We start from the raw sequence: 24,345 nt of genomic DNA on the forward strand, positions 1-24,345 counted from the left end.
TGTGTGTTAAGTGCTTGGAGAGAGAATGAGAGGTCCTCAAGAATATAAAAGATTATGTTCACTTTTGAAAGAATGCTACATAAGTGCTATTTTGGAAGCCTTTACAGCAAAGGAAACATGATCAAGTACCCAGTAGGGTAGAGATGGTCCAATTACTCAGTGGTGTACTCATGGCTGTTGCTTGGGTAATTAATTGCTAGCAACTTCTTAAAAAGTTGTATTGGACTTGAAAATCTGCTGTTGTTCAGCCTCTATTCCAGGGTACCCAATGCTAAAACATAAATGGACACCAAGAAAATGCAGAAAACATCCTCTCGTCTTGATATGTGCCTCAAAAATACTTAAAACAGTTATTACATTTAAATACATTGATTTTATTTTGACTTATTTTGTGAGCATGTTCCATAAATTGGATTAGATTACAGTATTTCCGCGCTATAAGGCGCACTTAAAAGCCTTTTCATTTTTTTCAAAAACACAGTGTGCCTTATATATGAAAAAAAAATTTAAATGGGCAATTCATTGATGGTGCGTCTCTACTTAGAACCAAAAAATATTAACTTCTTTTTATACAAAAACTATTGAAAAAGTGTGGAGCACTTCTCAGGGAAGACCTACTTTGGTGCCAATCCAGGACTTTCTGTAACATTGTGAGATATGACATACTTATTGCTCAAAACCTTGTGGATGACTGCTGTGGCGACTATGCAGGCTAAATGATGTGTTCTGTTGAACACATTGATATGACTGTCATTATAGCTATATAGATAATTGGTCTACTTCCATTCTGATTCTTTGGCTTCTCCTTCTCAAATGCTGCTGCCAGTCACATCCTTCCCCACTCATTTCTGCTCCTCTGCACTCTTCTGTAGAACACACACAAACACAGAATTATAAACCAAGTCACTGCTGTCTTCAGTATAAACTACACATTGTAATGGAGGCTCACAGAAAAGTATAGAACCTATTCTGGCTTACATTTAGCAAAGTCATGCAAAAGTTTGTCAAAAACCACATGAAGTTATCCCTCCATGAAGACCGCAGTCAGTGTGAAGTCTACCTTCAGTTTGTCCAAGATGCTGCCTTTACAGAGGTTTCCGAATGCTCTGAAGAACTTGGGTGTTGGTGGTTTTGGTCCAAACACAGTCAGACCTTTCGCCTTATTTTCATCTTTAGCAGTTGCCGGGGCTTTAGCTTTGACTAGTTTCCTACACACACACACACACACACACAATGCTTAATGGGCTGCGTTGTAAAATGGGATTTGCAGCTACACATTTGCTGTTAATGTAGAATCAAGCGGAAGAATCACCTTCCCTTCCTGGCCAGAACCTTCTGAGACTCTGGGTAGTGGATCAGGATGTCAAACAGGTCCTTCTTCTCCAGGACAAAGAGGTTGGCAAAGCCGTGTGCTTTCACGTTAGCCGTGCGTCTGTTCCCTCCATCTTTGGCCGACTGGAGTAAACTGATGGACACAGAGCATGAAATAATTGGGCTATTTCAGTCCCATCTGAAAAATTCAGCCGCATACAAAAATGTGTCATCACACTGTTGATCATCACACAATACTTGAGTCAAGTGGATATTTTTTTTTTCAAAGGTCTATTTTATGTGGACAAAATAAGCAACATTAAACAACCATAAATCCCAGAATGTTGCAGGTTAAAGTCAGTAAAATAATAATTTTCCTTAAAGACAAACTTGATAGTAGAGGGGAAGTTCCTAATGGCAACATAACCTCTCCTAAAAGATAAAAAACAAAATGCTTTCTGACAGTGTTTGATTTGTCAAGGTAATGGTGGTAAAACATGTTGGTTCCTGTAGATATGAAAAGCTCCTGAGGTAACAAAAATGAAATGCATAAATTGAAGCTATTTCTACTCCTAAATCCTTTAGAGTGTATTCTAATCAACACAAGAATCAAATCAAACCTGATTTCTCCAAACACACAACCAGCCTTTAATGTGACAAACACAATACTGTTGTCAGGTCCTCCCACCACCTGCACCGCTCCACTCTTGATGATGTACATCTCTTTACCGATGTCGCCCTGTAGGACAGGAACAGATCTTGAGACCTCTGACAAATTATTGGTCATTTATTCCATAAGAGTCAAGTAGGTTTAACACAACTAGACCCACTTTCTTCACCACAAAGTCTCCAGGAAGATACACAATAGACTTGAGTCTCAGCAACATGTCCACCAACATCTGCTGGTCGCAGCCCTGCAGAGCAAACAGCAGCACAGTTAACAGTTTGCTGACTTCTGGCGTCTGGCCTGGAGTACATCCTGGTGAACAGAAACCTCAAAATGCTGAGTCACCTGAAACAGTGCAATCTTCTGGAAGGTGGCCAGGTTGATGTCCACAGCGATGGCGGTTCTCATCACCAGAGGCATCTTGTCCAGCAGCTCGGACTCATCTGAGCAGACATGTACACATCAACACCGGTAGCTCAGAGGAGCCGATTCATCGTTTTTACATTCAGATTAGCGTCGACTGCTTTGTGACAACCAGGTGGAGTTGGGTCTGTCAGGGATTCTGATTCATGAACATTTCACTTAGTTTCCCTCAGACAATTATTCAGTCATTTTGAATCAGGAAAGGACTGGAAAGAAATGTATCTCAGCGGGACATTTCCTGGATAAAAAAGCATAGTTTTTTTTCTTCTCATAACTGATGTTGGATTGATATCAGTATATCAGCAGGTAAAAAAGAAAGATACATTTGTGGTTTGATAAGACTCACCCAGCATGCCCTGAGCGGCCCAGGTGTAGTTGTACCAGGTTCGCACTCTGTTCTGGACATATTTGGGGATCGCATAGGTGTTCATGTAGGCGACACAGCCGTCCATTGATGCCCGATAATACGCCTGACTTGCTGTTGCTGCTCCAATGACATCTCTCATCTGACAGGAGGACAGAAAAAATCCAGATGTACTGATCTAAGATCCTCTTCAGTACATTATAGTACTTAAAACATGAAAACTCTCCTACCTACCTGTCCAATCAAACTGGAGAACACAAAAACTCCAATGAAAAAATTCAACATCTGGAAGGTGATCTCAAACGTGGTTATTGGCTCTGGAAGGCCGCCGATGTTGATCAGACTACGGACAGCATAGTAGTAGCAACGAATGTACCTGAAAGGACAGGTTTTATGAGGGGAAAACGCACCATGATGCCTTCATTCTAATCAATGCAACAACAATCCCTGAGTGTCATTTGAAGAAAGCAAAATACCTATGAGGAATTATATTTTTCTCATTTCAGAATGGGAAATTCTGGTAGGTATAAAGTTTCCTGACATGTATAATTGTAAAAAAAACAAAAACAAAAACAAAAAACTACAGAAGAATAAAAGAACATACGCTGTTCCATTTCCATTGTAGACCCATGTAGTCGATCTGAGACCCTGATGAACGGACGCAACGAAATATGCACAGGCATTGAGGTGGAGCATGAAGAGCAGGTAGCCTGTGGTCCGAGCCACTCTGCATCACAAGGACACAAACATGCAATAGAATGTAGACTGCAGAGGGACAAGGGTGAGCTGAGTCAAGTGTGTATGATGATGTTTCCAAGATAGATATATAGTTATATGTTATATAGGAAAACAGAATAGTTTTAAACTGAGAGAAAGGAAAAAGATCTGATTTCAGTGGGGACATAGAAATCGAATCATTAACAACAGTGGAAAAAAATGGCAATAATTAATTATCTGGGACAAATTATGTATTAATATTACGGCAGAGAAAGGTTGGAGGTCATGTAGAGCAAATAAAGCTCATTACTTTAATGCCATTCTGTCAGGGCAGCACCCCCAGAGTAGTGTGGGAAGAATTTAGTTTTTTAGATTTTAGTTTTTGCACTCATGTGACCCTATCACAACAGATTAGTAAATCTTCTTGAATATATTGTATTTAGTTAAAAAAACAAAAAACAAAAAAAAAGGAGGTAAAGGAGCTGTTAGAGTTAGGCGGCAGTCCACATGTCAAGACATGGGTTAAATAAAGTCAGCGGTTTACTCCTGTTATTCATGTTCCAGGGCTCTTACCTCCAGATGTAGGCTTTGGACATGACGTTCTCCAGTCGATCGCTAAACTCGAAAAAGGACTCTATCTAGAAGAGAACAAATGTCTGCTCACACAAGAGGTTTGTCTATGCTTTTCCAGAATTACATCATCCACGAAAATGCTGCTCACCCTCAAGATGCGGTTGAGTCGGTAGATGGAGGAAAACCCAAAGTGCAGGGAGAGCAGGTCAAAAGGGATGATGCTGATGATATCAGTCTAAAGAGAGACGCAAGATCATTTACTGGTAACACGTTGGTAACAACTGGGAGGAATGGGGGTCAGGAAACAAAACATCCAGGAGCGATGTCTTAAGGTGGGAACATTAGTTCCTGTGCCTGCAGACCAGGATTAAGTCATTTATTTATATTTATTACCATTAAACCTGACAACAAATTATGAATAACAATATTGCAATTGTTTTAGTGAAATTACTAGAAATGGGACTAATGTATCACTAGAAATATGATACACATTCTCACCTTAAACCGTGCTGACTTCTGATAGTGCATCTTAGTCAAAACTCTGTCTTTCTGCAGGGGATAAATGATGTCAGACAGTATTAGTGCTCATTTGTGTTTCTTGAAGAGAGGCTACCCAACACATTGTGACTCACAATAACATCTCCAGCTTTGACAAACTGTAGCCGTGGCTGCCAAATAATGATGTCTGCAACGGTCACTAAGTCACTCAGAACGTCACAGACTATCCAGTAGATGTTGTTGGTTTGGCTGTGGAAAGGGAACGCCAACCGGGCAGGGCAGAACCAAATGTTGTAGTTGTATGTCACCGAAACCACAGCTAGCCAGGCAATGTACCGAAGGTCTGTAAAAGAGAAGGACACACATTTACTTCAGGTTTTTAATTAGTGTTCATTTCATCGCCACTTCCCATGGTGCACCTCACCTAAAGGATCGATGGTGCTTCCCAGAACATCATCCATTGCGTTTTCAATGGGATGAATTAAGAAGTTGAGGAAGAAAAACACATCATCTGGAAGGATCTTCTTCTTCTTCCTCAGCTCCTCTGCCAGCCTCTCCTCCTCTGCTTTCTTCTCGGCCTCCAGCCTTTTCTCCTCATCCTTTTTCTTCTTCTCCTCTGCCTTTCTGACGGCCTCCTCTGCCTTCTTTTTGTCTTCCTCTTCTTTGGCTATACGCCTTTCCTCCTTGATCCTGATGTAGTCATCTTTCCTCAGGACAGGTGCTGAACAGAGTGATGGTGGATCAGACTTTCACCTTGGTTGTGTTTGTTTTCCAGCGTGTTGGTGCGGACATACTTACTGACAGGAGGGCTGATTTCCGGTGAAGTGGAGTAAGGGTCGATGGCTTTCTCTCTGAGCACCTCCAGGCGATCCCTTAAATTCTTGATCACAGCTCTGAGCGTGTCGTCCGTGTGACGGGAGTAGACGACAGGAGGAGGTGGGGCTTCTTCGCTGAAATACCACAAAAACATACCACAAAAGTGCAGGTGTGAACCCATTGATGAGGGAGAAGAAGGGGATAATCTTTGGTGAGCAGTAAGAGAGGGATATTTTCCAAAAATGGGGCATTAGCAGCGTTTTAATCAAAGTTCAGATCGTCAATATTTGCTGTGGTAGTTGATCAGCTGTTCCTTTAAGGAGCTCTTTTACGATTATGTCTAAACTTTAAGAGAAACAAGGATTTTGACCATCAATGAGTGTGCGTTTACAAAAAGAGCACAGTTAAATCAAAACACAATTCCCCTTCATCCATGGTTATTCTCACTCACAAACACCACTAAGCTCCTTATCTCCTCTCCTAATTTTGGAGTCACAGGCTGAGGAGTCACGACTACCGTCAGTGCAGATAACTCACGGAGGTCGGGTCAGGTCAGCATACCGTCTGTACGATCAGTTCAAAGAGATGATTAAAAGAAATAATTTCTCCTCTGCACATCAGCAACAGCTACATGTGAGGGGTTGTAGCTATATTAAACTTGTGTTTTGTGAAATTCCTGATTCAGGACATGGATTCCTAAAGAATAGAGACAAGAGCAATCCCTAGAATGCTCAAGGACCAGGGCGTAGCATTATTATACAGCAACTTTTATGCAGTTAGTTTGAATGGCAGTGATTTCATGAACAACATTGCAGAAGATTGACGGGATCGTCTTATTGTTTCAGCAGTGGATGAAAAATGTCTGAGAATGATAAATAAAGCTTTTCTCACGCTAACTTATTGTATGCCCTCCCTTTTTCCTCTCCTTATCCCCAAACATTTTGCCAGCTAATCCCTGAAACAGACAGTTCTTCCATACAGATGGAAGTTGTTCCTCAGAGGTTTATGGGAACACTGTGATCGTTGCTCTCAATGAAAAGACAGATTATCTGTGGGCTAAGAATTTATTTATGAACTGCATACAACTCACAGTATTTTTAACTATCAGTAATAATATCTGAAATAAACTGACTCCATAGAGACAATTTAATTCCCTGAATCCTGAGGCCACATCATTTCAGGCATTTCATTTTATTTCATACATGAACAGTACAGACACTGATAGCGAAAGTTGATGCTGGAAGATCAGAAATGACATTCATTCATTACATCTACCCAGTATATGATGAATTCTCACCCGTCAGCCTCCTCTGGGTTGGCAGCAGCTGGGGCAGGAGCTGGAGCAGCTGGCGCAGAAGCTGGAACAGCTGGGGCAGGAGCTGGAGCAGCTGCGGCAGGAGTTTGAACAGCTGGGGCAGGAGTTGGAACAGCTGGGGCAGGAGCTGGAACAGCTGGGGCAGGAGCTGGAACTGAAAGAAAACAAATCCACTCTCTTCATTCTATTTGTAACAAGTGAGCAGAAGTTAACAGTGAACGAATGAAATCACTGCATGTCACTGCCTCTGCCACTGCCACTATAAAGTATAAAGAGCCAGTAACGTACGGTGTGTTTGAGATGATCTCTAAAGTGTTTTCTACAGCTGAAACTGTAATCATTCATCACCCATAACTGACACCCATCATTTTACAGATCTGCCTGGCAGATGTGATGTATAGGATATATCTATGAACAAGCTGTACACAGATAGCCACTAAAGAATAATGATTATTGATCACTCAGGGTTGATCATTAGTTCCCTTCCAAATATCATAAATCTTTTCATTCAACAGCAGAAAGACGAGAATAGAGGGGCGTTGATTGATAAACAGGGTAATTATTAAATGAAAAATGTGAAATGAGTTGTCACCCTCTTTGAGATTTTCCTCTTTGGTCTGTTCCTCTTTCTTTTCTTCTTCCATTCTCACGTCTTTAATTTCACAATCTTTTGTGCCTTCTCTCTGTTTCTCCTCTTTCACTTCCTCTCCTGTGGATTTATCCTCTTGTTTTTCTTCTTTCTTTCCATTCTCTCTCTTTGGCTGCTCTCTTTCTTTCTGATCTTTTGAAGGCTCTTCCTGTAATTGGACAGTACTGTTAGAGAATACCGACCGATGAGGATAAACTGCAATATGCATTAGTAAAAATGTAAATCTTTTCTTAAAGAAGCTGCAGTTTTAGGAATTCCAAGAGACAAAGCTGAAAGTCAAGCTACCCTTGTTGTCCATCCTCAGTAATACAGTATAATAGAAGTCAAATAGATTAAACTTAGAAATCCAAAACAATATGACAACTGAAGGATTTGTCTAAATAGTCCTGTTTCTATATTTAGCTATGAAACAGTCTGCAGGTCTTACCTGAGCAGGTGGAGCTGGAGGAGATCCTGGGACAACATCTTGTGCAGGAGGTGGCTCTGGAACCCCGATCAGTTTCTTCAACCTGCTGAACATGGTGGAGCTCTGGCTACAACAAACAGCTCTGTCTCCTCATGCCGTCTCCTGAAGAACCCTTTCTATGTGGATCTCAGATCCCTTAAAGGCTCCTGATCTGTCTCACATCCAAACAACAGACTGAACTAATCAAACACCTTAGAGCCATTAATTCCCTTTGGGCATTCCCTGTCCAATCACAGTCAACAGGTCTGCTGTCACAGACTCCAGCCATTGGACTAGTCCAAGGTTGAGAGGGTTGACGGTCTGGGTATTATATCTCAATACATATTGGTGAGTCACTCTTCAACTAAGTTTTCTGAAACAGATAAAAAGAACGTGTCCATTTCTCACTGGATAATGTGAATTAAAGGCGCTAACATGAGATGATAGCCGCTGCTTTAAAACACGACTGACGGGTCATTTCAGTCCCTTCCGGCTCCAGAGAGTTCACAAAGTCCAATTAGTTGATTAACAGTCAAAATATCCCTGTGTGGCCGATGGGATTAGAGAGCACCCCCCCCCCCCCACACACACACACCCTCTGCTAATTCCTTCTCAACAAACACATTGACTGACATGCAGAGTGAGCAAAAAGAACATGATTCCACCAATAGCAGGCTTTGCTTCAAAAGACAGATCATTTATTGAAGCAGACATCAACAGATTATAGCAAATATATACAGTACACAGAATGAAAAATAGATACATACGCAATTAATCTCAGCAGGTATACAATATACAGAAGCATTATCCTCTAGACACAAAAGTAAGATTCACATTGTTATATCATTATAAGTTTGAAAATGTGTTAAATTATATATCTGAAAGAGTTGGTGTCAGAAATTAAACGTCTTCACAAATGTTCCACTGACGACAAATTTACTTGGGTGTTGTCTAAGAACTGATTTACATTCAGGCGTTAACACGGACAACCCCGCTCCAAGCAGGCCAAAAAAATAGTCTGCAAAATAACAGATGCATCCATTTCAAACAGCATCTGAAAACTGCCCTCAGTGCAAAAGAACCTGAAAATGATTGTAAATTGACTCCCAAAAAGGAGTAGTAAAAGAAAAGCACACTCCTCCTCCTCATCCTCCTCATCCTCACTGGCCTGAAGCAGCAGCCTAGGGAAGACATGAAAGCAGGGTTTTGTTAGAAGTCATCTTAACTGGGACCACCGATGAATTAGGGGTCTGAGTGTCGTTACCTTCATTCTCTCAATAACCGTTCTGTTTATGGTTCCACCCACCGCTCGCAGCAGTTTGGGTGTGGGCGGTTTGGGTCCAAACAGCGCCAGACCTTTCTTCTTCTCCTCTTCGACTTTGGCTGCAGCTGCTGGACCCTTCGCCTTCATCAGCTTCCTGCACACAGAGTGGATGAGCAGCCATGAGTGAAGGATTGTTTCATAGCAGCAACAGTCATGACCAGATAGTGAGTTATAGAGCCGACTCGTGTTGTAGAATTCTAGAGAATACCATAATATTCTGTATATGTAATGAACCCCATGCTGTTAAAAAATATGAACAACCCATAATCACAATATATTTTAATTTATTCTATTTTAAACTAATTTTTCACTGAACTTTCTGTCAGCTTGGACTTAAGCAGATAATCACTGACATTTCATTTTTGTGCGAACTATTCCTTTAAGCTACCCTCCAGGGTGTTATGATGGTGAGATAGTTGAAAGCTCACCACATTTGGTATTTTAATGACTTGTGGCAGTGGGACGTAGCACGAAAAAGATAAATCCTGAAGGACGGAAGCGTCTGACTCACCTTCCCTTCCGGGCCAGAACCTTCTGAGACTCTGGGTAGTGGACCAGGATGTCAAACAGGTCCTTCTTCTCCAGGACGAAGAGGTTGGCAAAGCCGTAGGCTTTGACGTTAGCCGTCCTCCTGTTCCCTCCATCTTTGGATGACTGCAGCAGACTTGGATTGAAAAAGAAAAACACATTATCTATATAGAATTATTACTGTCATTGTTGTTGTTGTTGTTGTTGTTGTCATTATTTTATTGTGTTTCATTTTGAGCTTACCTGATTTCTCCAAACACACAACCGGCCTTTAATGTGACAAACACAATACTGTTGTCAGGCCCTCCCACCACCTGCACCGCTCCACTCTTGATGATGTACATCTCTTTACCGATGTCGCCCTTCTTCACGACAAAATCTCCCGGTAGATAGATGATCGACTTGAGCCTCAGCAACATGTCCACCAACATCTGCTGGTCGCAGCCCTGCAGGACGGACATATTTTCCTTTAGCTAAGTGCCTATTTCTCTACATGTTGTGGGCTCTTGAAAGGTTACCTTGAAAAGATCGATCTTCTGGAAGGTGGTCAGGTTGATGTCCACAGCGATGGCGGTTCTCATCACCAGAGGCATCTTGTCCAGCAGCTCGGACTCATCTGAAATGAAGAAGATGTTGAAATATCAGAATATCAGAATTTCCTTTTTCATTCGACGTGATGTGTAAAAACCTGCTCTGAGCATTGCGTTACTGACCCAGCATGCCCTGAGCGTCCCAGGTGTAGGTGTACCAGGTGCGGACTCGGTTCTGAACCAAAGAGGGGATGCGGTTGGTCACCATGTAGTCCACAGTGTTGTCCATGTTGGATCTGAAGTATGTCTGTCCAGCTGTGGCTGCACCAATGACATCCCTCATCTGAGGCAGCACATGGTGGGTGGTGAGGAAAAGCAAATGATCGGGGGCTAAACTGGAGGCTATCAGGTCGATACTGTAGGTGTACGTAAGTCAAGACTCCACTGGGATGCAATGGGAGGCAACGCTATCAACGATGCTGACAGGTGTTGGTCATGCTAACTGTAAGGCTCGGTAACGTCCGACATGACATTCTTCTATGTCTACATCTGCACATTCAATAGAGGGAAGTTGTCAGATATGACCAAAATCTGTGTTTCACTAAAACTGAATCAAAATGAAATGAAGTCTTGGCTTCCACTCTTACAAGAACACTACAGTAATCCCTCGCACGTTCGCACATCAACACGCGCGGCTTCACCTCATCGCTGATTTTTAGTATGTAGTCATGTGATACCATACGTGCATTCTATTGGCTGACAGCATCCGGAAGTGCGCTGCATGGCGTGAGTCTTTGAACGCAGCGCACTTCCGTGAGACACAAAAGTGCTTTAAACAGTCTATCAGAGTGTGGGAAAAGGTAATACAGATAGAAGGTGGTTTAATATCAGTATGGGGAGGGTTCATTAACATTTAAATGATCGTAAATAATAAAAGAAGTAGTGGTGGTTAGGGTGGTTCCTGGAACGCATTAACCGCGAGTAACGAGGGGTCACTGCATACCTTAGCTCACACATTCTGGTCATACCAGACAAGACGCTCCTTTATTGAGACAAGTGGACAGAAGACAGAAGCTAATTTCTAGCAGGTTTTCTATCCAGGTGAGGTGATGGACAGAAGGTGTTTCGTGTTACCTGACCAATCAAACTGGAGAACACAAAGACGCCCGTGAAAAAGTTTGTCATCTGAAAGGTAATCTCAAAGACAGTATGGGGTTCACTAAGACCCCCGATGTTGATCAGACTGCGGACGGCGTGGTAGTAGCAGCGCAGGTACCTGTGGAGAGGGTGGGGGCGTTAGGTCTGCAGGCATAAACTACACTACCTGTGTCACGGACTGACCAATAAGAATATGTGTATGTGTTCAAGACGGGGTGTGTTTGAATCAGTGATCAAAGTTTGATTCCCTTGACGTCTTGCTGTTAAACAATCGCCAAAAAATAAAGTCATAAAAAAATAGTTACGAATTGAAATAAAGGCTAAAAATCGTACCATAGAATAACAAAACAAAACAACAAAATTATTACAATATACAGTAGCTACCTGGCCAAGAATGACGGACAAAAAGAATGCCCCAAAAAGGTAGTTAGTCATCTGAAAGATCTGCCCAAACATGGTGTCTGGAAACGGCAGCTCAGCAATCATCAGCAGGGATTTCTCCGCATAGAAGAAGCAACTGAGGTAACTGAGAAAGGAAAAGCTGCTGTTTGATATTCAGTTTGTCACATCAGAGCTGATAAAGCCCCTGTTTCTTTTTACTGTTTCTCAGCACAACAGATTAATCTTTATCATCACATGGAGGTTTTTTTCAATAAAGAAGAATAAGTCATTCTTTGCTGTACCTACAGGTTTGGATGCTGGATATGGTACTTTCTGCTCAAACTCTTTACCAGTGAAGCTCCAACCAATAATTTATAGTGGATTGTCCGCTTCATGTCTGCGTTACATTATTAGTGCAAATATTTCTTCTCAAAACATGACACTGGGGCACAGTTTAATTGTCTGTTGATAAAATTGCCCACAAGTCTTTAGAATTATAATTATAATTATAATCTGCTTCACAGATGCTGTCTATTTCATTCTGAGTTAGAATAGAATGTTGTTGGATTGCAACATGTTTAAAACAGTCTGAAATGAGATGAGTTCAGAAATTAATTCCCTCTCTAACTCCAACAATGTGTCATTTTTGCCTAAAACTATTAAATGTAGGAATGTGTGGCATCATTATTCTAGGTTAGTTGACAGTTGAAACATTACTAATAGAAAGAAATTCTACTAAAAGTGTGTAATGCTTATTAACACAAGCACAAATAACAAGAGTTCTCCACATACGGGCTGCCGACGCCGGAGTAAACCCATTTGGTTTTCCCAATGCCCTGGTAGTCCGACGCCACGTAGTAGCAGCAGGCGTTGATGTGGAGCATGAAGAGGAGGTAGCCAATGGTCCGAATGACCCTGACAGAAAAATAAAGCTGAGTCAGCACCATTATTCTGCTGCTTATCTGTCCTCCTTCAAAGTAAAGCAACCAAAAGGCAGTATAGAGTCATTGCACCGATAAAAACAGTATAATGACACACCTTCAGCTCTACAGTGTTATCGTTCATCATCGCACCTCCTTACAGCCCAGCCCACACACTGGCTCACATAAATTCTATTAGGATTTAAACACTTGGAAGAAAAAATATCTACTTTTTGGCTCATAGATGGGTCAATGTCTTGTTAACTTAAAGCAGCGTTTCTCAAATAGTGGGGTGCGTGTGACCCTGGGAACATTCTTTTTTTGCCGTCATAGAATAAAGTGTATTTGCACATCCACTACAATTGTTGGAAGTGGTGCTCTCATTGTCAGGTGTGTTTTATATATTGTGCTCCTCAGTTAATGTTGCAGAACTGTATTTAATTTTTTTTCAGTATCAAATGGTGCAGTAAGTTGGTCAGAAATGTTTACAGTTTAAACAAGGTTTTTTTTAAATTTCAGGCAAATTGATGCACTTAAAATTTTTCTTTTATAGACTAAAAAATAATGTTGATAAAATTATTCTTTGTTATAAATTGAAGTATATTTCTTTTTTTCCTTTTTTTTACCTCCAGATGTAAGCCTTGGCCATGATGCTCTCTAGACGATCACTGAACTCAAAGAAACTGTCTGCCTAGAAGAGGAGGAGGAGAAAGAGGAGGATGGAAACGTCACTCTTGTTTGTGAAGTGCGGCGTGAAATGTGAGTAAACTCACCTTCAGTAGACGATTGGCTCTGAAAATGGATTTGAATCCAAACTGGAGGTAGAGCAAGTCGAACGGGATGAGGGCCATCATGTCCATCTGGTGAGGAGAGACAGATGCATCAGACACCTGAGAGGACGTCAAGCTAGAGAACTGAAGCTACAGCACCTTGAACCTCTCCGTCTCTCTGTAGTTCTGTTTGGTCATCACTCTGTCTTTCTGTGGAGAAAGAAGCTCTTGTCATTTGGTTCAGATAAAACCTCTCTTCTCACCACCTGAGACTTACTATGATGTCTCCTGCCTTGACAAACTGCTTGCGGGACTGGAATAAGACGGAGTCGGTGAGGTAGATGAGGTCGGCCAGTAAATCTGCAGCGAACCAGTAAGGGATGGCGGTCTCTGTGTGGTATGGGAAGCACAGGCGTGCCGTGATGAGCCACGTGTTGTAGTTGAAGGCCAGAGTGACCACGCTCATCCAGGCGATGTATCGGCGGTCTGTGAAGGGGTCAATGGTGACCCCCAGCACCGAGTCCATCAGATCCTCGATTGGCTTCAGCACCGTATCCACTGAAGACCAGGCTGCTTCCTGCAACCTGGTCTTCATGTCTTTCTTCTCCTTTTTCTCCTCGTTACCCTCTGCTTTCTTCTTCTCCTCCTCCTCTTTCTTTTTCTGCTCAGCCTCCTTCTTTTTCTTCTCCTGCTCCTCTTTCTTCTTCTTCTCAGCCTCCTCCTTTTTAATCCTTTCCTCCTCTGCTTGCCGTTTCCTCTCCTCTATGACTTTTGGGTATTCATCTTTGAGTAGCAAAGGAGCTGAAAGGACAAAACCAGCTCCTAGTAAAGCACCGGAAATAACCATCATTATGAATAAGAAGAGGAGTAAATGTGTGTTTGGACTCACTGACAGGAGGGCTGATCTCTGGAGATGAAGCATAAGGATCGGCCACTTTCTCTTTGTAGATCTCCAGCCTGTCTCTCATCCGTTTGATGACGGCTCTGAGTTGTTCATCGGAATACTTATTGATCACGATGGCTGGGGGTGTAGGTGGAGGAGGCTCTGCTTGTCTGAAGTGGGAAAAAGACACCAGAGAAAAACACACTGTCATCTGCAAACACCGAGACAGCCCACTGAGACTGTGCTCTGAAACTCTGAAAATTAGCACGACACAAAAATAATATCTAATAAGGTCATTTACCTTTAAAATGGTAAATTATACATCTTTATAATTTAATGATTGCCAAACTGAAAGAGGTTGTTTTCAGGGAAATGCATGTGCTTTTGTTGTGGCTGAATTGACACTGGACATTTCAATACTGACAGAAACTGTTTGTGATGTAATTATAATTATTATATAAGTGGGGAATGGCTCCTCAACTCTGGGACCAACAAGAAGTAAATAACTGTATTTGCATGTTACAGCTAACATACCGCTTTTTGATGCGTCCGCAGTTGTAATAGCTTTTTAAGCAGATGTTTCAGAGATTTAAAAAAGAAAAATACATCCCCCCTCCCCGCCCCTCAGCCGCATGAGACGGCAGAAAACAAATTTGATGTTCCCAAGATCGGTGGTGAGATTCCCACACCTGCCAAAACACCTAGGAGTGTGAGCTGACAGTGTGAGGTGTCAGCTTCAATGAGCCTTTTAATAGATAACAGACTTCTATTGTTAAATCTATTCAACTCTACAGGAACTGTTTTGAATTGTAATAATAATTTATATTGGCAAATGTAAACATTTAATTGGTTAAATGACCTTCGACATTGAAAATCTAAAGTGGTAAAATTGTTTCAACCTCAGCAGCATGAACAGATGGGGGCCAGTTTATGTTCATATGTCGCCCTCTACCGTACAAACTTTAGAATTACATCTAGTTGGGGAGCCAAGAACTCATTTATGTCTACTCATTAAAATTAATTGAAACAGAACTCCCTCTTTATAATCTAATCTAATAAACCAAACATTTTACTTTAATGTTTTAATCATATAAAAATATTTCCCCTTTCTCCCAAAGGCGGCAGTGCTTTATGGTATGAACATAAAGCAGAGGACCACTCTTATCTTGCAAATTATAATTGTATTAGACTGAATTAGTTTTAGCATGGTGCACCACATAATTGGCAACCAAGGATAAATACCAAGACAGTGCATTTAGAGAGTTATAGAGAACGATAAACAAATGCCAGCCCACTTGAAAAATGATTCACTTGAGGCAAACTACAGAAATTATTTTTTCTTTTTCTGTCCATCTGAAAGGGGAGGTGTTTTTCAAAATTCCTGTTGACAATAATTTTCAACAATTTTCAGATATTCAGATCTCTCTCTCTCCCTCTCTCTCTCCCTCTCTTGCTGCTCTCTGGTGGCCAGCCGATGTCGCAACATGTCCAAAAAGAAATAAATACAGTACTGTACATACATAAAAACAAATTGTGATCGAGGCCAAATAGATTTATAAATGTTACATTCTCATTTTTAAAAATTGATTTTGAGGCCTTGTGTCATAATGGTCAAACCAGAAGACATTAAGCACTCATGATTAATTAGAACCATTGTTTTCAGAATGTACATTTCTATTTACTGACATGACATCTGTAGTACGTTTATAAGAATTCATGAGATCCTTTCACACAGCAGTAATCTGTCGATACCAGTGTAGGCCTGCTGTGAAGTTCAGCACATTAGTGTCACATCTGAATCCTCGATGCCTGCTGGTTGGTAACTCAGACTGACTCATCCAGCTCTGCTCCATATAAACCTTTACCGCTCTGCCATCATGAGCAACCATTGAAACACACAACACAAAAATGAGACATGTGATTAGGACTGTGTGGATCAGCAGAATGTGTCTGTTCCCGTCGCCTTCATGGCTTTTATTGTTGGGCCAGAAGCAGTCATGGTGAGCTCCTTACATCTAGAAAAGCTTTTAATCCACTTTCAGGTCATCCTCCTGATAATAATCATGTTGCACCAGAGGATAAAGATCTCACATGCTGCTCTCATCTCTGAGGGATTTCTCGTCTCTCTGTCACATCTTGCCAGGGAATCTGATTAATCAGTGTGCATTGGCTAATTAATTTGATACTGGTTTGTGGTGTTTCTTGGCAGGCATGTGTTTTGGACAACTAGTAGAGTTTGGAGGCTGTGCTGATACACTAGGCATAAATAACTCAAAATCCATTGCATTGCCTCTGATATCACAGCTATGTGCAAGAAATAAGCAGCCAAAAAAGAAAAGAAAGAAAAAACCCAAAACAAAACAATACAAAATGAAACAAAAAAAACAAAACTAAAATAATTTGTAACTACAGCAGCTACAAAGAATGCAGGTCTTACCCTTCAGGTCCAGCTGGACCAGGGTTAGGTGGAGCTCCTGGTGGTGGAGCTGCTGTTGGGGCTGTGAGGAAAGATTCAGTTCTCATTACTGAACACTTTCATCTCCTCCTAACTTGACTGATGCATTTAATCTAGTTTTCTAATGAAACATCCAAAAATTACAGCTCGCACAAATCAGTGCTCACAGCCTTTGAAGACGAAGACGAGAGGCGTAGTGGAACATTTCACGCAAACATTTGCTGCACATCACTGGTGTGAGTTACGGGTATTACGGCTCCTTTATAAACCCTGCATTTCATAATTTTGTCTAATTTATCTTTCATGTCCTGAATTTGAATTACGTATTTAATTTACTGTCATGTATTTCTTTCATCCTGGTGACTTTGAGACTTTTCAGATGAGCTTTGTAAATAACAGTATTATTGTTATTGTAGTCAAAGCATCTGGCAGTTTCTTTTAAAATGGTAAAATTAGTTTGTGAGAGCTCAGTTTTTCCCATGACTGTAAAGTTTCAATAATATAGGAAGCTTCTCATACATGCGCTTTAGATTGCAATTGTTCTGCACTGATGAAAGACATGCTGGAGTGGAGAAAAGAAGAAAGAAAGGAAGAAAGAAAGGGTGTCTAGACCGCAAAGAATGAATGAGAGATATTGTGTTGACAACTTCTTATAACTTTTGAGATCACTGTGAGTCACTGTGGATGAAAACATCAGCTAAATCAATGTTATGCGAAAAAAATCCTAAAATATATATTTTTTAAAAACTGTGTGAGATGCTGTAACATTCAGAGTGAAAGTGAACTCAAAATATAAATCTTTAGTGATGTTTTCCCGCATCCATGATGTCAATGCCCCTCCCCACACCCCCGTCTAAATGATTGAACGTTTTTCCCTCAAAGCTCAACCAAAGGTGATAATTGTAATTTAAAGCTCGGGGAAACATTCCTACTCTCCCAGTGATACCCAGTCCTACAGAATGTGTGTAGGACACAGAGGTACAGTACTGGTCTTTTTAAAATAGACATCTAGCAATTTCATTTGAGAATTTGCTGCTTCAGCCTCTCAAATAAGTGATTACTCACCTTGTGGTCCCTCCTCCTTCTTGGCCTCATTCCCTTTATCGGCTTGTTTCTCCTCCTGCACCACAAATCATCGTGTTCCACACAGTCACATTAGTCAAAGCACAATCATTAGTGAGACATTTTTAATTCACACAGCGTTTTTAAAAGGAATTTAGCATTTAGCAAATGATTTGCCGTGCTGATAGACTGGAGCGCTTTCAATAATGTCCATGTAATGAAACTATTTGATTGTAAGATGACAAGGGTGAAGAGCATCAGAACGGATGGCAGACAGGAAGTCACTGCGCTGATCTCAAGAGACACAGACGGATCAAAACTATCTACATTACATGCGGCTGGCAATGCTTCATTTTTTTTTGGGGGGGGGGGGTCATGCTTGATTTCAGTATTGGCTGCTCCTCTTCTTCCTGGCACACAGTGAACAGTGTGAAAGCCACTGAAGGCTAGTAAAACAAGCCGGTACTCTTTGAGACGCGGTATGAATGACAGCATTTTATCGTTTTTATTTATTCACTGAACAAACTACCTGCCTAGTCTAGTAAGATATACTAGACAAAATCCATATATTTATAGTAGTCTTACCTTTGCAGGAGCAGGAGCTGGAGCAGGAGCTGGAGCAGGAGCAGGAGCAGGAGCAGGAGCAGGAGCAGGAGCAGGAGCAGGAGCAGGAGCAGGAGCAGGAGCTGGAGCAGGAGAAGGAGCAGGAGCTGTAGCAGGGACTCCTGAACCTTCTGGCACCTGGGGGCCCCTCAAGAGTCCCTTCAACTTGCCGAACATGTCTCAGACCTTGAGCTTCATTGGTGCTCTGTCTGCAGGAGGCTCGTAGGGACCGCACTGGTTCCTCAGAGGCTGAAGGATCCCTCTGCTATATCTGCTTTTAGCACCACTAATACTCTTGTGCAGAGTATAGCCCCCCCAACCCCAGTGACATCTAAGCCCATCGCCATCTCATATAAGAACCCAATAGGCTTACAGGTGACCACTAAAGCTGGGCTGTAAAGTCAGTTGAATAGTCTCGCTTCTGCACACGTCTATTTGAGTACACTGGACCATGTAGTGTAAATGTTTGTATACATAATGTGTTTAGTATTAATAACTCATTCTATGCCTCTAGGCGTAGAATCATATGTTATTGATGCATGAAAAAATGTGGAATGTGTGTCTGGTTCTGTCCATGGAGAAAGAAAATTAGAATTAGCTGGAAAAAAGCTGTAAAATATTCCCATTCCATTTCCTTTAGTGGTTTCCAGAATAGGCAATATGAATACGCAAATATTTTAAAAATACTGAGCTGATGTTTCCAAAACTGCAGGTACAACATTCCTGACAGAGGAGTTCAGACTACCTGAAGGAACCAAAACATGTTGGACTGGAGAGAGAGAGGGTTAAAGGTTAGGGGTTAGGGCTAGGGCTAAATTTAGGTTTAGTTTTAGATTTAGGTTTGTGGTTAGAGTTAGGTTTAGGGTTAGGTTGAGGGTTGAGTTTAGGGTAAGGTTAAATCTGTAAAACCTGTAATTATTTGCCCTGTTTAATGATTTAACCTGAAACCATATTTTATCATATTTTATGAACTGTACCTGCAAACGCAAACTTAGACCCTACATTGTTTTCATTGTTTTATCGTCTTGGCCTGATCTTCATCAGCGATTTAGCCTCTTGTTTGTGTAAATCACACAGTGTGTGTGTGTGTGTGTGTGTGTGTGAGTGTGTGTCTGACTGAAAAATAAGACATTAATGATTCAAACTGTTTATGTTAATTATATTTCTGAAAAATCTTATGTAATACTCACCAGTCACTATACATTAATTTTTCACTGTATTTAGACTCAACATCACAAATATATTTGTCTGACTTCGTTATCATCATCATCATCATCATCATCATCATCATCATCATCATCATCATCATCCTCATTATCATCATCATCATCATCCTCATCATCATCATCATCATCATCATCATCATCATCACCATCATCATCATCATCATCACCATCATCTATAAACCTGAAGGGGGACTTCATGCGTGGCTGTGTCTGCATGGTTTGGTGTTTTCATTTAGCCCTTATCCCAGCGAGACTATCTGGGGTTGTTAAAAATAAAATTGCATCACTCTCGCCCACCTACTCAACCCACACCCTCACGCTTCGTTCCTCTCGACACGCCGGGGAATGACTAATAAACAGCAGAATGGTGCAGACAGGGTCACATCCCAGCTTTGTGTATCTCTGAGAGTTCTCAAGGACCATTGACTTTTCTGGGACATAAGAAGGGAGGAGACGAGTGGCAGAAGGAGACGAGCACCGGCGCTCTTTTGTAAGCCTCTCATTCTTTCTGCTGACCAGTGATGCATGGTCATTAGATCTTATCTGTTTCTTCCATTAATCTAATTAATCCTTGGAGGTGGAGCCTTTCACCTGACATTGCCATGGAAGAGAAATACAATATATAGTGAAAAGAACACAGAATTTGTTTTGTGTGGTTTAACTCACTCAGGGAAAAGTGAAGGAATGTAAAAAAAAAAAAAAGGGTCAAGATCAGATGTTTGTCCTGTAGTAGCTTGATCCTTCATGGTCCAGCATGCCACGTAAACCTCAGTATGAAGACAACGCTTCACTTTTTACCTGCTAGTCAGAAGAACGATAACAATTGAGCTGCACAATGGAACAGCTGGAGGTAAATTCATAGCACAAATGTCACAAAACGTTGGGGGGGGGGGGGTGAATTCTCCGGCTTCTGTTGACTCTCCACATGAGTCACCGCTGTAATTGGTGTAACACAAAGCTTCTCTCAACCAGGGCTCAGGAGATTATAGGAACGACCACCGAGGGAGGCCAATTCATGGAGAAATCAGGGTGGAAAATACCACAATGATTACCTCTTTGACAATAGCATAAAAATGAAGCACTGTTCAGAAAGGGCTACCTTTGGTGAAAGGATGGAAACGGTGGTGATTTGTTGCAAGAAAAAGGATATTTGACTTTTACAGTTTCCTGTAAAGGAATGGTGGAAATCAATAAAATGTTCATAAACATGGCAGCACAGAGGATATTAAAGGGAGGTCTGGCTCTTAAGCTTGAATGATTTTTTATTCTTGACTGGAACTGCCTGAGCTGTTTACCTTTAGTTTGATTCAACATCATATGATTGGACAAATATTCTGTTGTTTACAGAACTTACTTTTTTAAAGTAATTTTTCTTCAAACATGTTGGCATATCTTGAAAATCATTTATAATGTAAAGGTCAATAACCTGACATTATTTTGTAAGAATACATTTTAGATTTTATCATTCATGTTTTAAAATAAAATAGAACTGTAATTGAAAACGAAGTCATGATATAATATTTGTTAACTATTAGCCATGGAGGCACGAGAAACAATCAGCAAACAAAACACAGCTATGCCTTTAGTTTGATCAGCTTGATGCTGATATGGTGAATTTTTTGGCTTACATTGTCTCATCTGTCACATCCTCCTCCTCAAAGTCACCTGGCAGTCTCCATCTTTGTATATGTAATACTGTAGTTGCTACGTTCAAGACAGTCAACACAAGTTAAATTGAAATTAATTTCTTATTAATTAATTAGTTTGGTTTTCCATGTGCTTGAATTTAAAATCCGAATCTAAATGTAGTGTAGCTGTAAAAATACATCGGAAATTATTTTTTTAAATTGCTGCAGGACATGAATTAAACCAAAGCAGCGTGAGTATTTAGACTAGAAAGAAAGAACACATAATTCCTCTTTCTAAAGTCATGGCTTTAGTTTCTGTCAGTTTTAGAGCGGTTTCCATGATTTTAAGTCAGCACCCAAGACTCCCTCTTTAGATATTCGTCTAGCAGATCCCTCTGATCCTCTGCGACTGACCTCCTAGTCGACCCCAGGATTTCAACGAAAGCAGACTGAAAGGCAAACATAGACCACAGTGTCCATAGCCTCAAAAACAGTTTATCTGCAGATCTGAAATGTTTTTCCTTTTTTTTGTTAGAAATAAAACATGGTTTCAACCTTTATTCTCGTGTCCAATCATTTACAGCCAACAGAGTTACATTTACTGTAATCATCAGCTTTAGATCATTTCACGTCATTCTTTCATTTATTGTCTCTTTCTATTCTTCACATACCTTTTGTTGACCCACTTATTATGACTATTTCTTTTGCATAATATATCATCTTATCTTTAGGGTGGTTCACAGCTTTTGGGTCCTAATAAACCAACATTTCAGTAAATATGGACTTTAATCCTACTTCTGTGCTTATAAATAAGTCAGTCTTTATTATATAATCTGTGCAAGAGCAAAATGTTTGATCACACAAATTAATTAAAATCATATTTATGCAATTCTAGATGTGCCATTAGAACTAAATCCATCATCAAAAGGAATATTTTAGCGTTGGTGTCAAATGAGGTCCAACTCCCAACAGTTTTGTTGCATTTCTCTCTGCTACCAGATGAGGGCAGAGCCTCCTTTCAGATCTCACCCTCCACTCCTCCTATATGAAGCTCTGTAAGCCAATGTAAATTTATATATATATACATATGAATTAGCCAGATGTTGTTATTGGCAATTACTCTGAGTCCCAAGAAAGTGAAAAGAGACACCTGTGTGAATGATGAGGCCTTTAAAGACAGCAGCATCTGGTGTCATGACAGAATATGTCCCATGGAAATAAAAGAGAGCCATTAAATTCACCATCATATCCAACACAATTAATACTTAACATCTGATGACGAGAAATGTTCCAGATAATGTTTTGATTGAAAACTTTTCTTAATAAAATGAATGGTTTAATCGTCAGATAAACCAAGGAAGACATATTTCAGGAAGATTTCAGTTTGATACTTCTCTAACAATGACCACATTCAAAACACATTTCTTTATATCACTGGACAGCTTCCTCTTTTATCTTATTATCATACTCATTTGTCTCATGTCAAAAATATCCCTTCACATTTCCTGGATAGTTTTATGGAAACCTATAATATTACTCAGGAAGCTGATGTAAGTTTCAGCTGCTAACTAACGAGTGGAGGAGGGTGAGACGAGGTGAAGAAATGAGGACAGAGACGTGTTTTCATTGGAGAACTCCACAGCTGAGTTACATCTGATTGTCTGACATTCTCATTGTTTCACTCTTTCCATCTCCTCTCAAGGTCACAGAGTGATGGTTTACTGGCATTTATAGGTAAGGTTGTGTGTGTGTGTGTGTACGTGTGTTTGTGTTTTGAGAGCATGTGCTACTTAGTGAGCATGACGAGCCTTGATCTGGATTTTCATTGTGTGTTTTTGTGTAGCAGTTGTGCAGAAAAGAACCACAGTGTGCTTAATAGTGTGTCATGGAGGGGGGGTCTCCGTGGCTTAATGTTTGGCCGGTTGGTGCATTCATTAACCTGAATGAAGGCATGAAGTGACAGACCTGTGATTTAGAGCAGCTATCAACGTTTTCATTCACGACAGACACAGCGAGACTTCAGACCAGGAAACAGTAGCTCAGGTGCTTCGGGCCGCCCGCTGTGCTGGATTGACAGCTGGGTGATAAGCAGGGATGCACCATCACTTAGGATTTCACATCAGGCCTCCAGATCTGCTTTGTGATGCTAAACAACTCCGGTGGATGCAGTTTTTCATAGCAACAATATGTCGACATTAGTCTGTCCTTGCTTTGCTTTACTGCTGCTGCTTTGTGGAGGGTGACTCAGGTGAAGCTGAGGAGGGGCTGACGAATGGTGATGATTATCTGTAAGGGAAGGAAGGGAGGAAGGAAGGAAGGAAGGAAGGAAGGAAGGAAGGAAGGATGGAAGGGGGCAGCACGCTGGCGACGCATCTGGGATTGACCTTGCTTTTCAACCAGTAGCTGCAAGCAGACCCGTGACCCACAAGGAGGATAAGCAGATGCTGACGAGACGATCACGGTCATCTCGTCTTCAAGAAGGTGGATGGAAGGAAGGAAGACCAGAAAGGTGGGAGGGATTTAAAGAAAGAAAGAAACAAACAAAGAAGACATGGCCAGTCAACAGATCAGCGCTGACTGAGGGAGGATGAGTGGATTCTGTCCCGTTGACATGGTGATCATTTCTCATGAATGTTAACAGTTCCGTTCTTTTTTCTCTCTTCCTTACATCAGCATCTGACACACCCCTTGGCTCCAATCAAATCTTACATGACAAAGCTGTCAGCCAGCATTAAGCTACAGGTCTCCTCCTGGTGACACTTTGAGCCTCGCAAAGGTCAACTGTTGCTGGAAATTATTCTTCCCTGGTCAACACTTCCTGGATTAGTTACACCGATTGAGGCGGACATGATGGGATGAAACTTTAATGATCCATGTGGAACATGGACGTTTCAGCAGGGGGCAGCTCAGAGAAAATAAAAACGGAATATTTGAATATTATTTAATGCATTATTCTTACACATTTTAGTATGCGGCAGAGAAACTTCATAGTTCTGCATCATGAACATGAGTAATAAAAAAATGAAGTTGTTAGATAAATCACGTTGTGGAAAATTAGTATAATAAAAACTATTACATGGTTTTAAATGTGTGACGGAC

The 24,345-nt window shown here is 41.0% G+C and overlaps 2 protein-coding genes across 2 annotated transcripts; both read right to left on the bottom strand.

Annotated features, from left to right (window-relative positions):
- Positions 1–126: 126 nt before the first annotated feature.
- LOC137614066 (cyclic nucleotide-gated channel beta-3-like) lies at positions 127–7,351 on the bottom strand. Its single transcript, XM_068343565.1, has 17 exons — positions 7,277–7,351; positions 6,667–6,838; positions 5,352–5,503; positions 4,978–5,274; positions 4,688–4,896; positions 4,554–4,604; positions 4,204–4,290; positions 4,056–4,120; positions 3,370–3,492; positions 3,000–3,141; positions 2,748–2,907; positions 2,324–2,421; positions 2,142–2,225; positions 1,932–2,050; positions 1,313–1,465; positions 1,061–1,208; positions 127–866 (listed from the first exon to the last, which is right to left on the bottom strand). The coding sequence occupies exons 1-17, from the start codon at positions 7,326–7,328 to the stop codon at positions 843–845; spliced, it is 2,136 nt and encodes a 711-aa protein (XP_068199666.1). The 5' UTR covers positions 7,329–7,351; the 3' UTR covers positions 127–842.
- Positions 7,352–8,836: 1,485 nt separating this feature from the next.
- On the bottom strand, positions 8,837–18,569 carry LOC137614067 (cyclic nucleotide-gated channel beta-3-like). Its single transcript, XM_068343567.1, has 15 exons — positions 18,375–18,569; positions 17,789–17,808; positions 14,279–14,442; positions 13,667–14,190; positions 13,549–13,599; positions 13,389–13,479; positions 13,246–13,306; positions 12,492–12,614; positions 11,295–11,436; positions 10,344–10,503; positions 10,149–10,246; positions 9,874–10,076; positions 9,614–9,766; positions 9,043–9,196; positions 8,837–8,959 (listed from the first exon to the last, which is right to left on the bottom strand). Exons 1-15 carry the CDS (start codon positions 18,567–18,569, stop codon positions 8,939–8,941), a joined length of 2,160 nt encoding a protein of 719 aa, XP_068199668.1. The 3' UTR covers positions 8,837–8,938.
- Positions 18,570–24,345: the final 5,776 nt, after the last annotated feature.

Source organism: Antennarius striatus, chromosome 20 (genome assembly GCF_040054535.1).
Source record: "Antennarius striatus isolate MH-2024 chromosome 20, ASM4005453v1, whole genome shotgun sequence".
Classification (NCBI taxonomy): Eukaryota; Metazoa; Chordata; class Actinopteri; order Lophiiformes; family Antennariidae; genus Antennarius; species Antennarius striatus.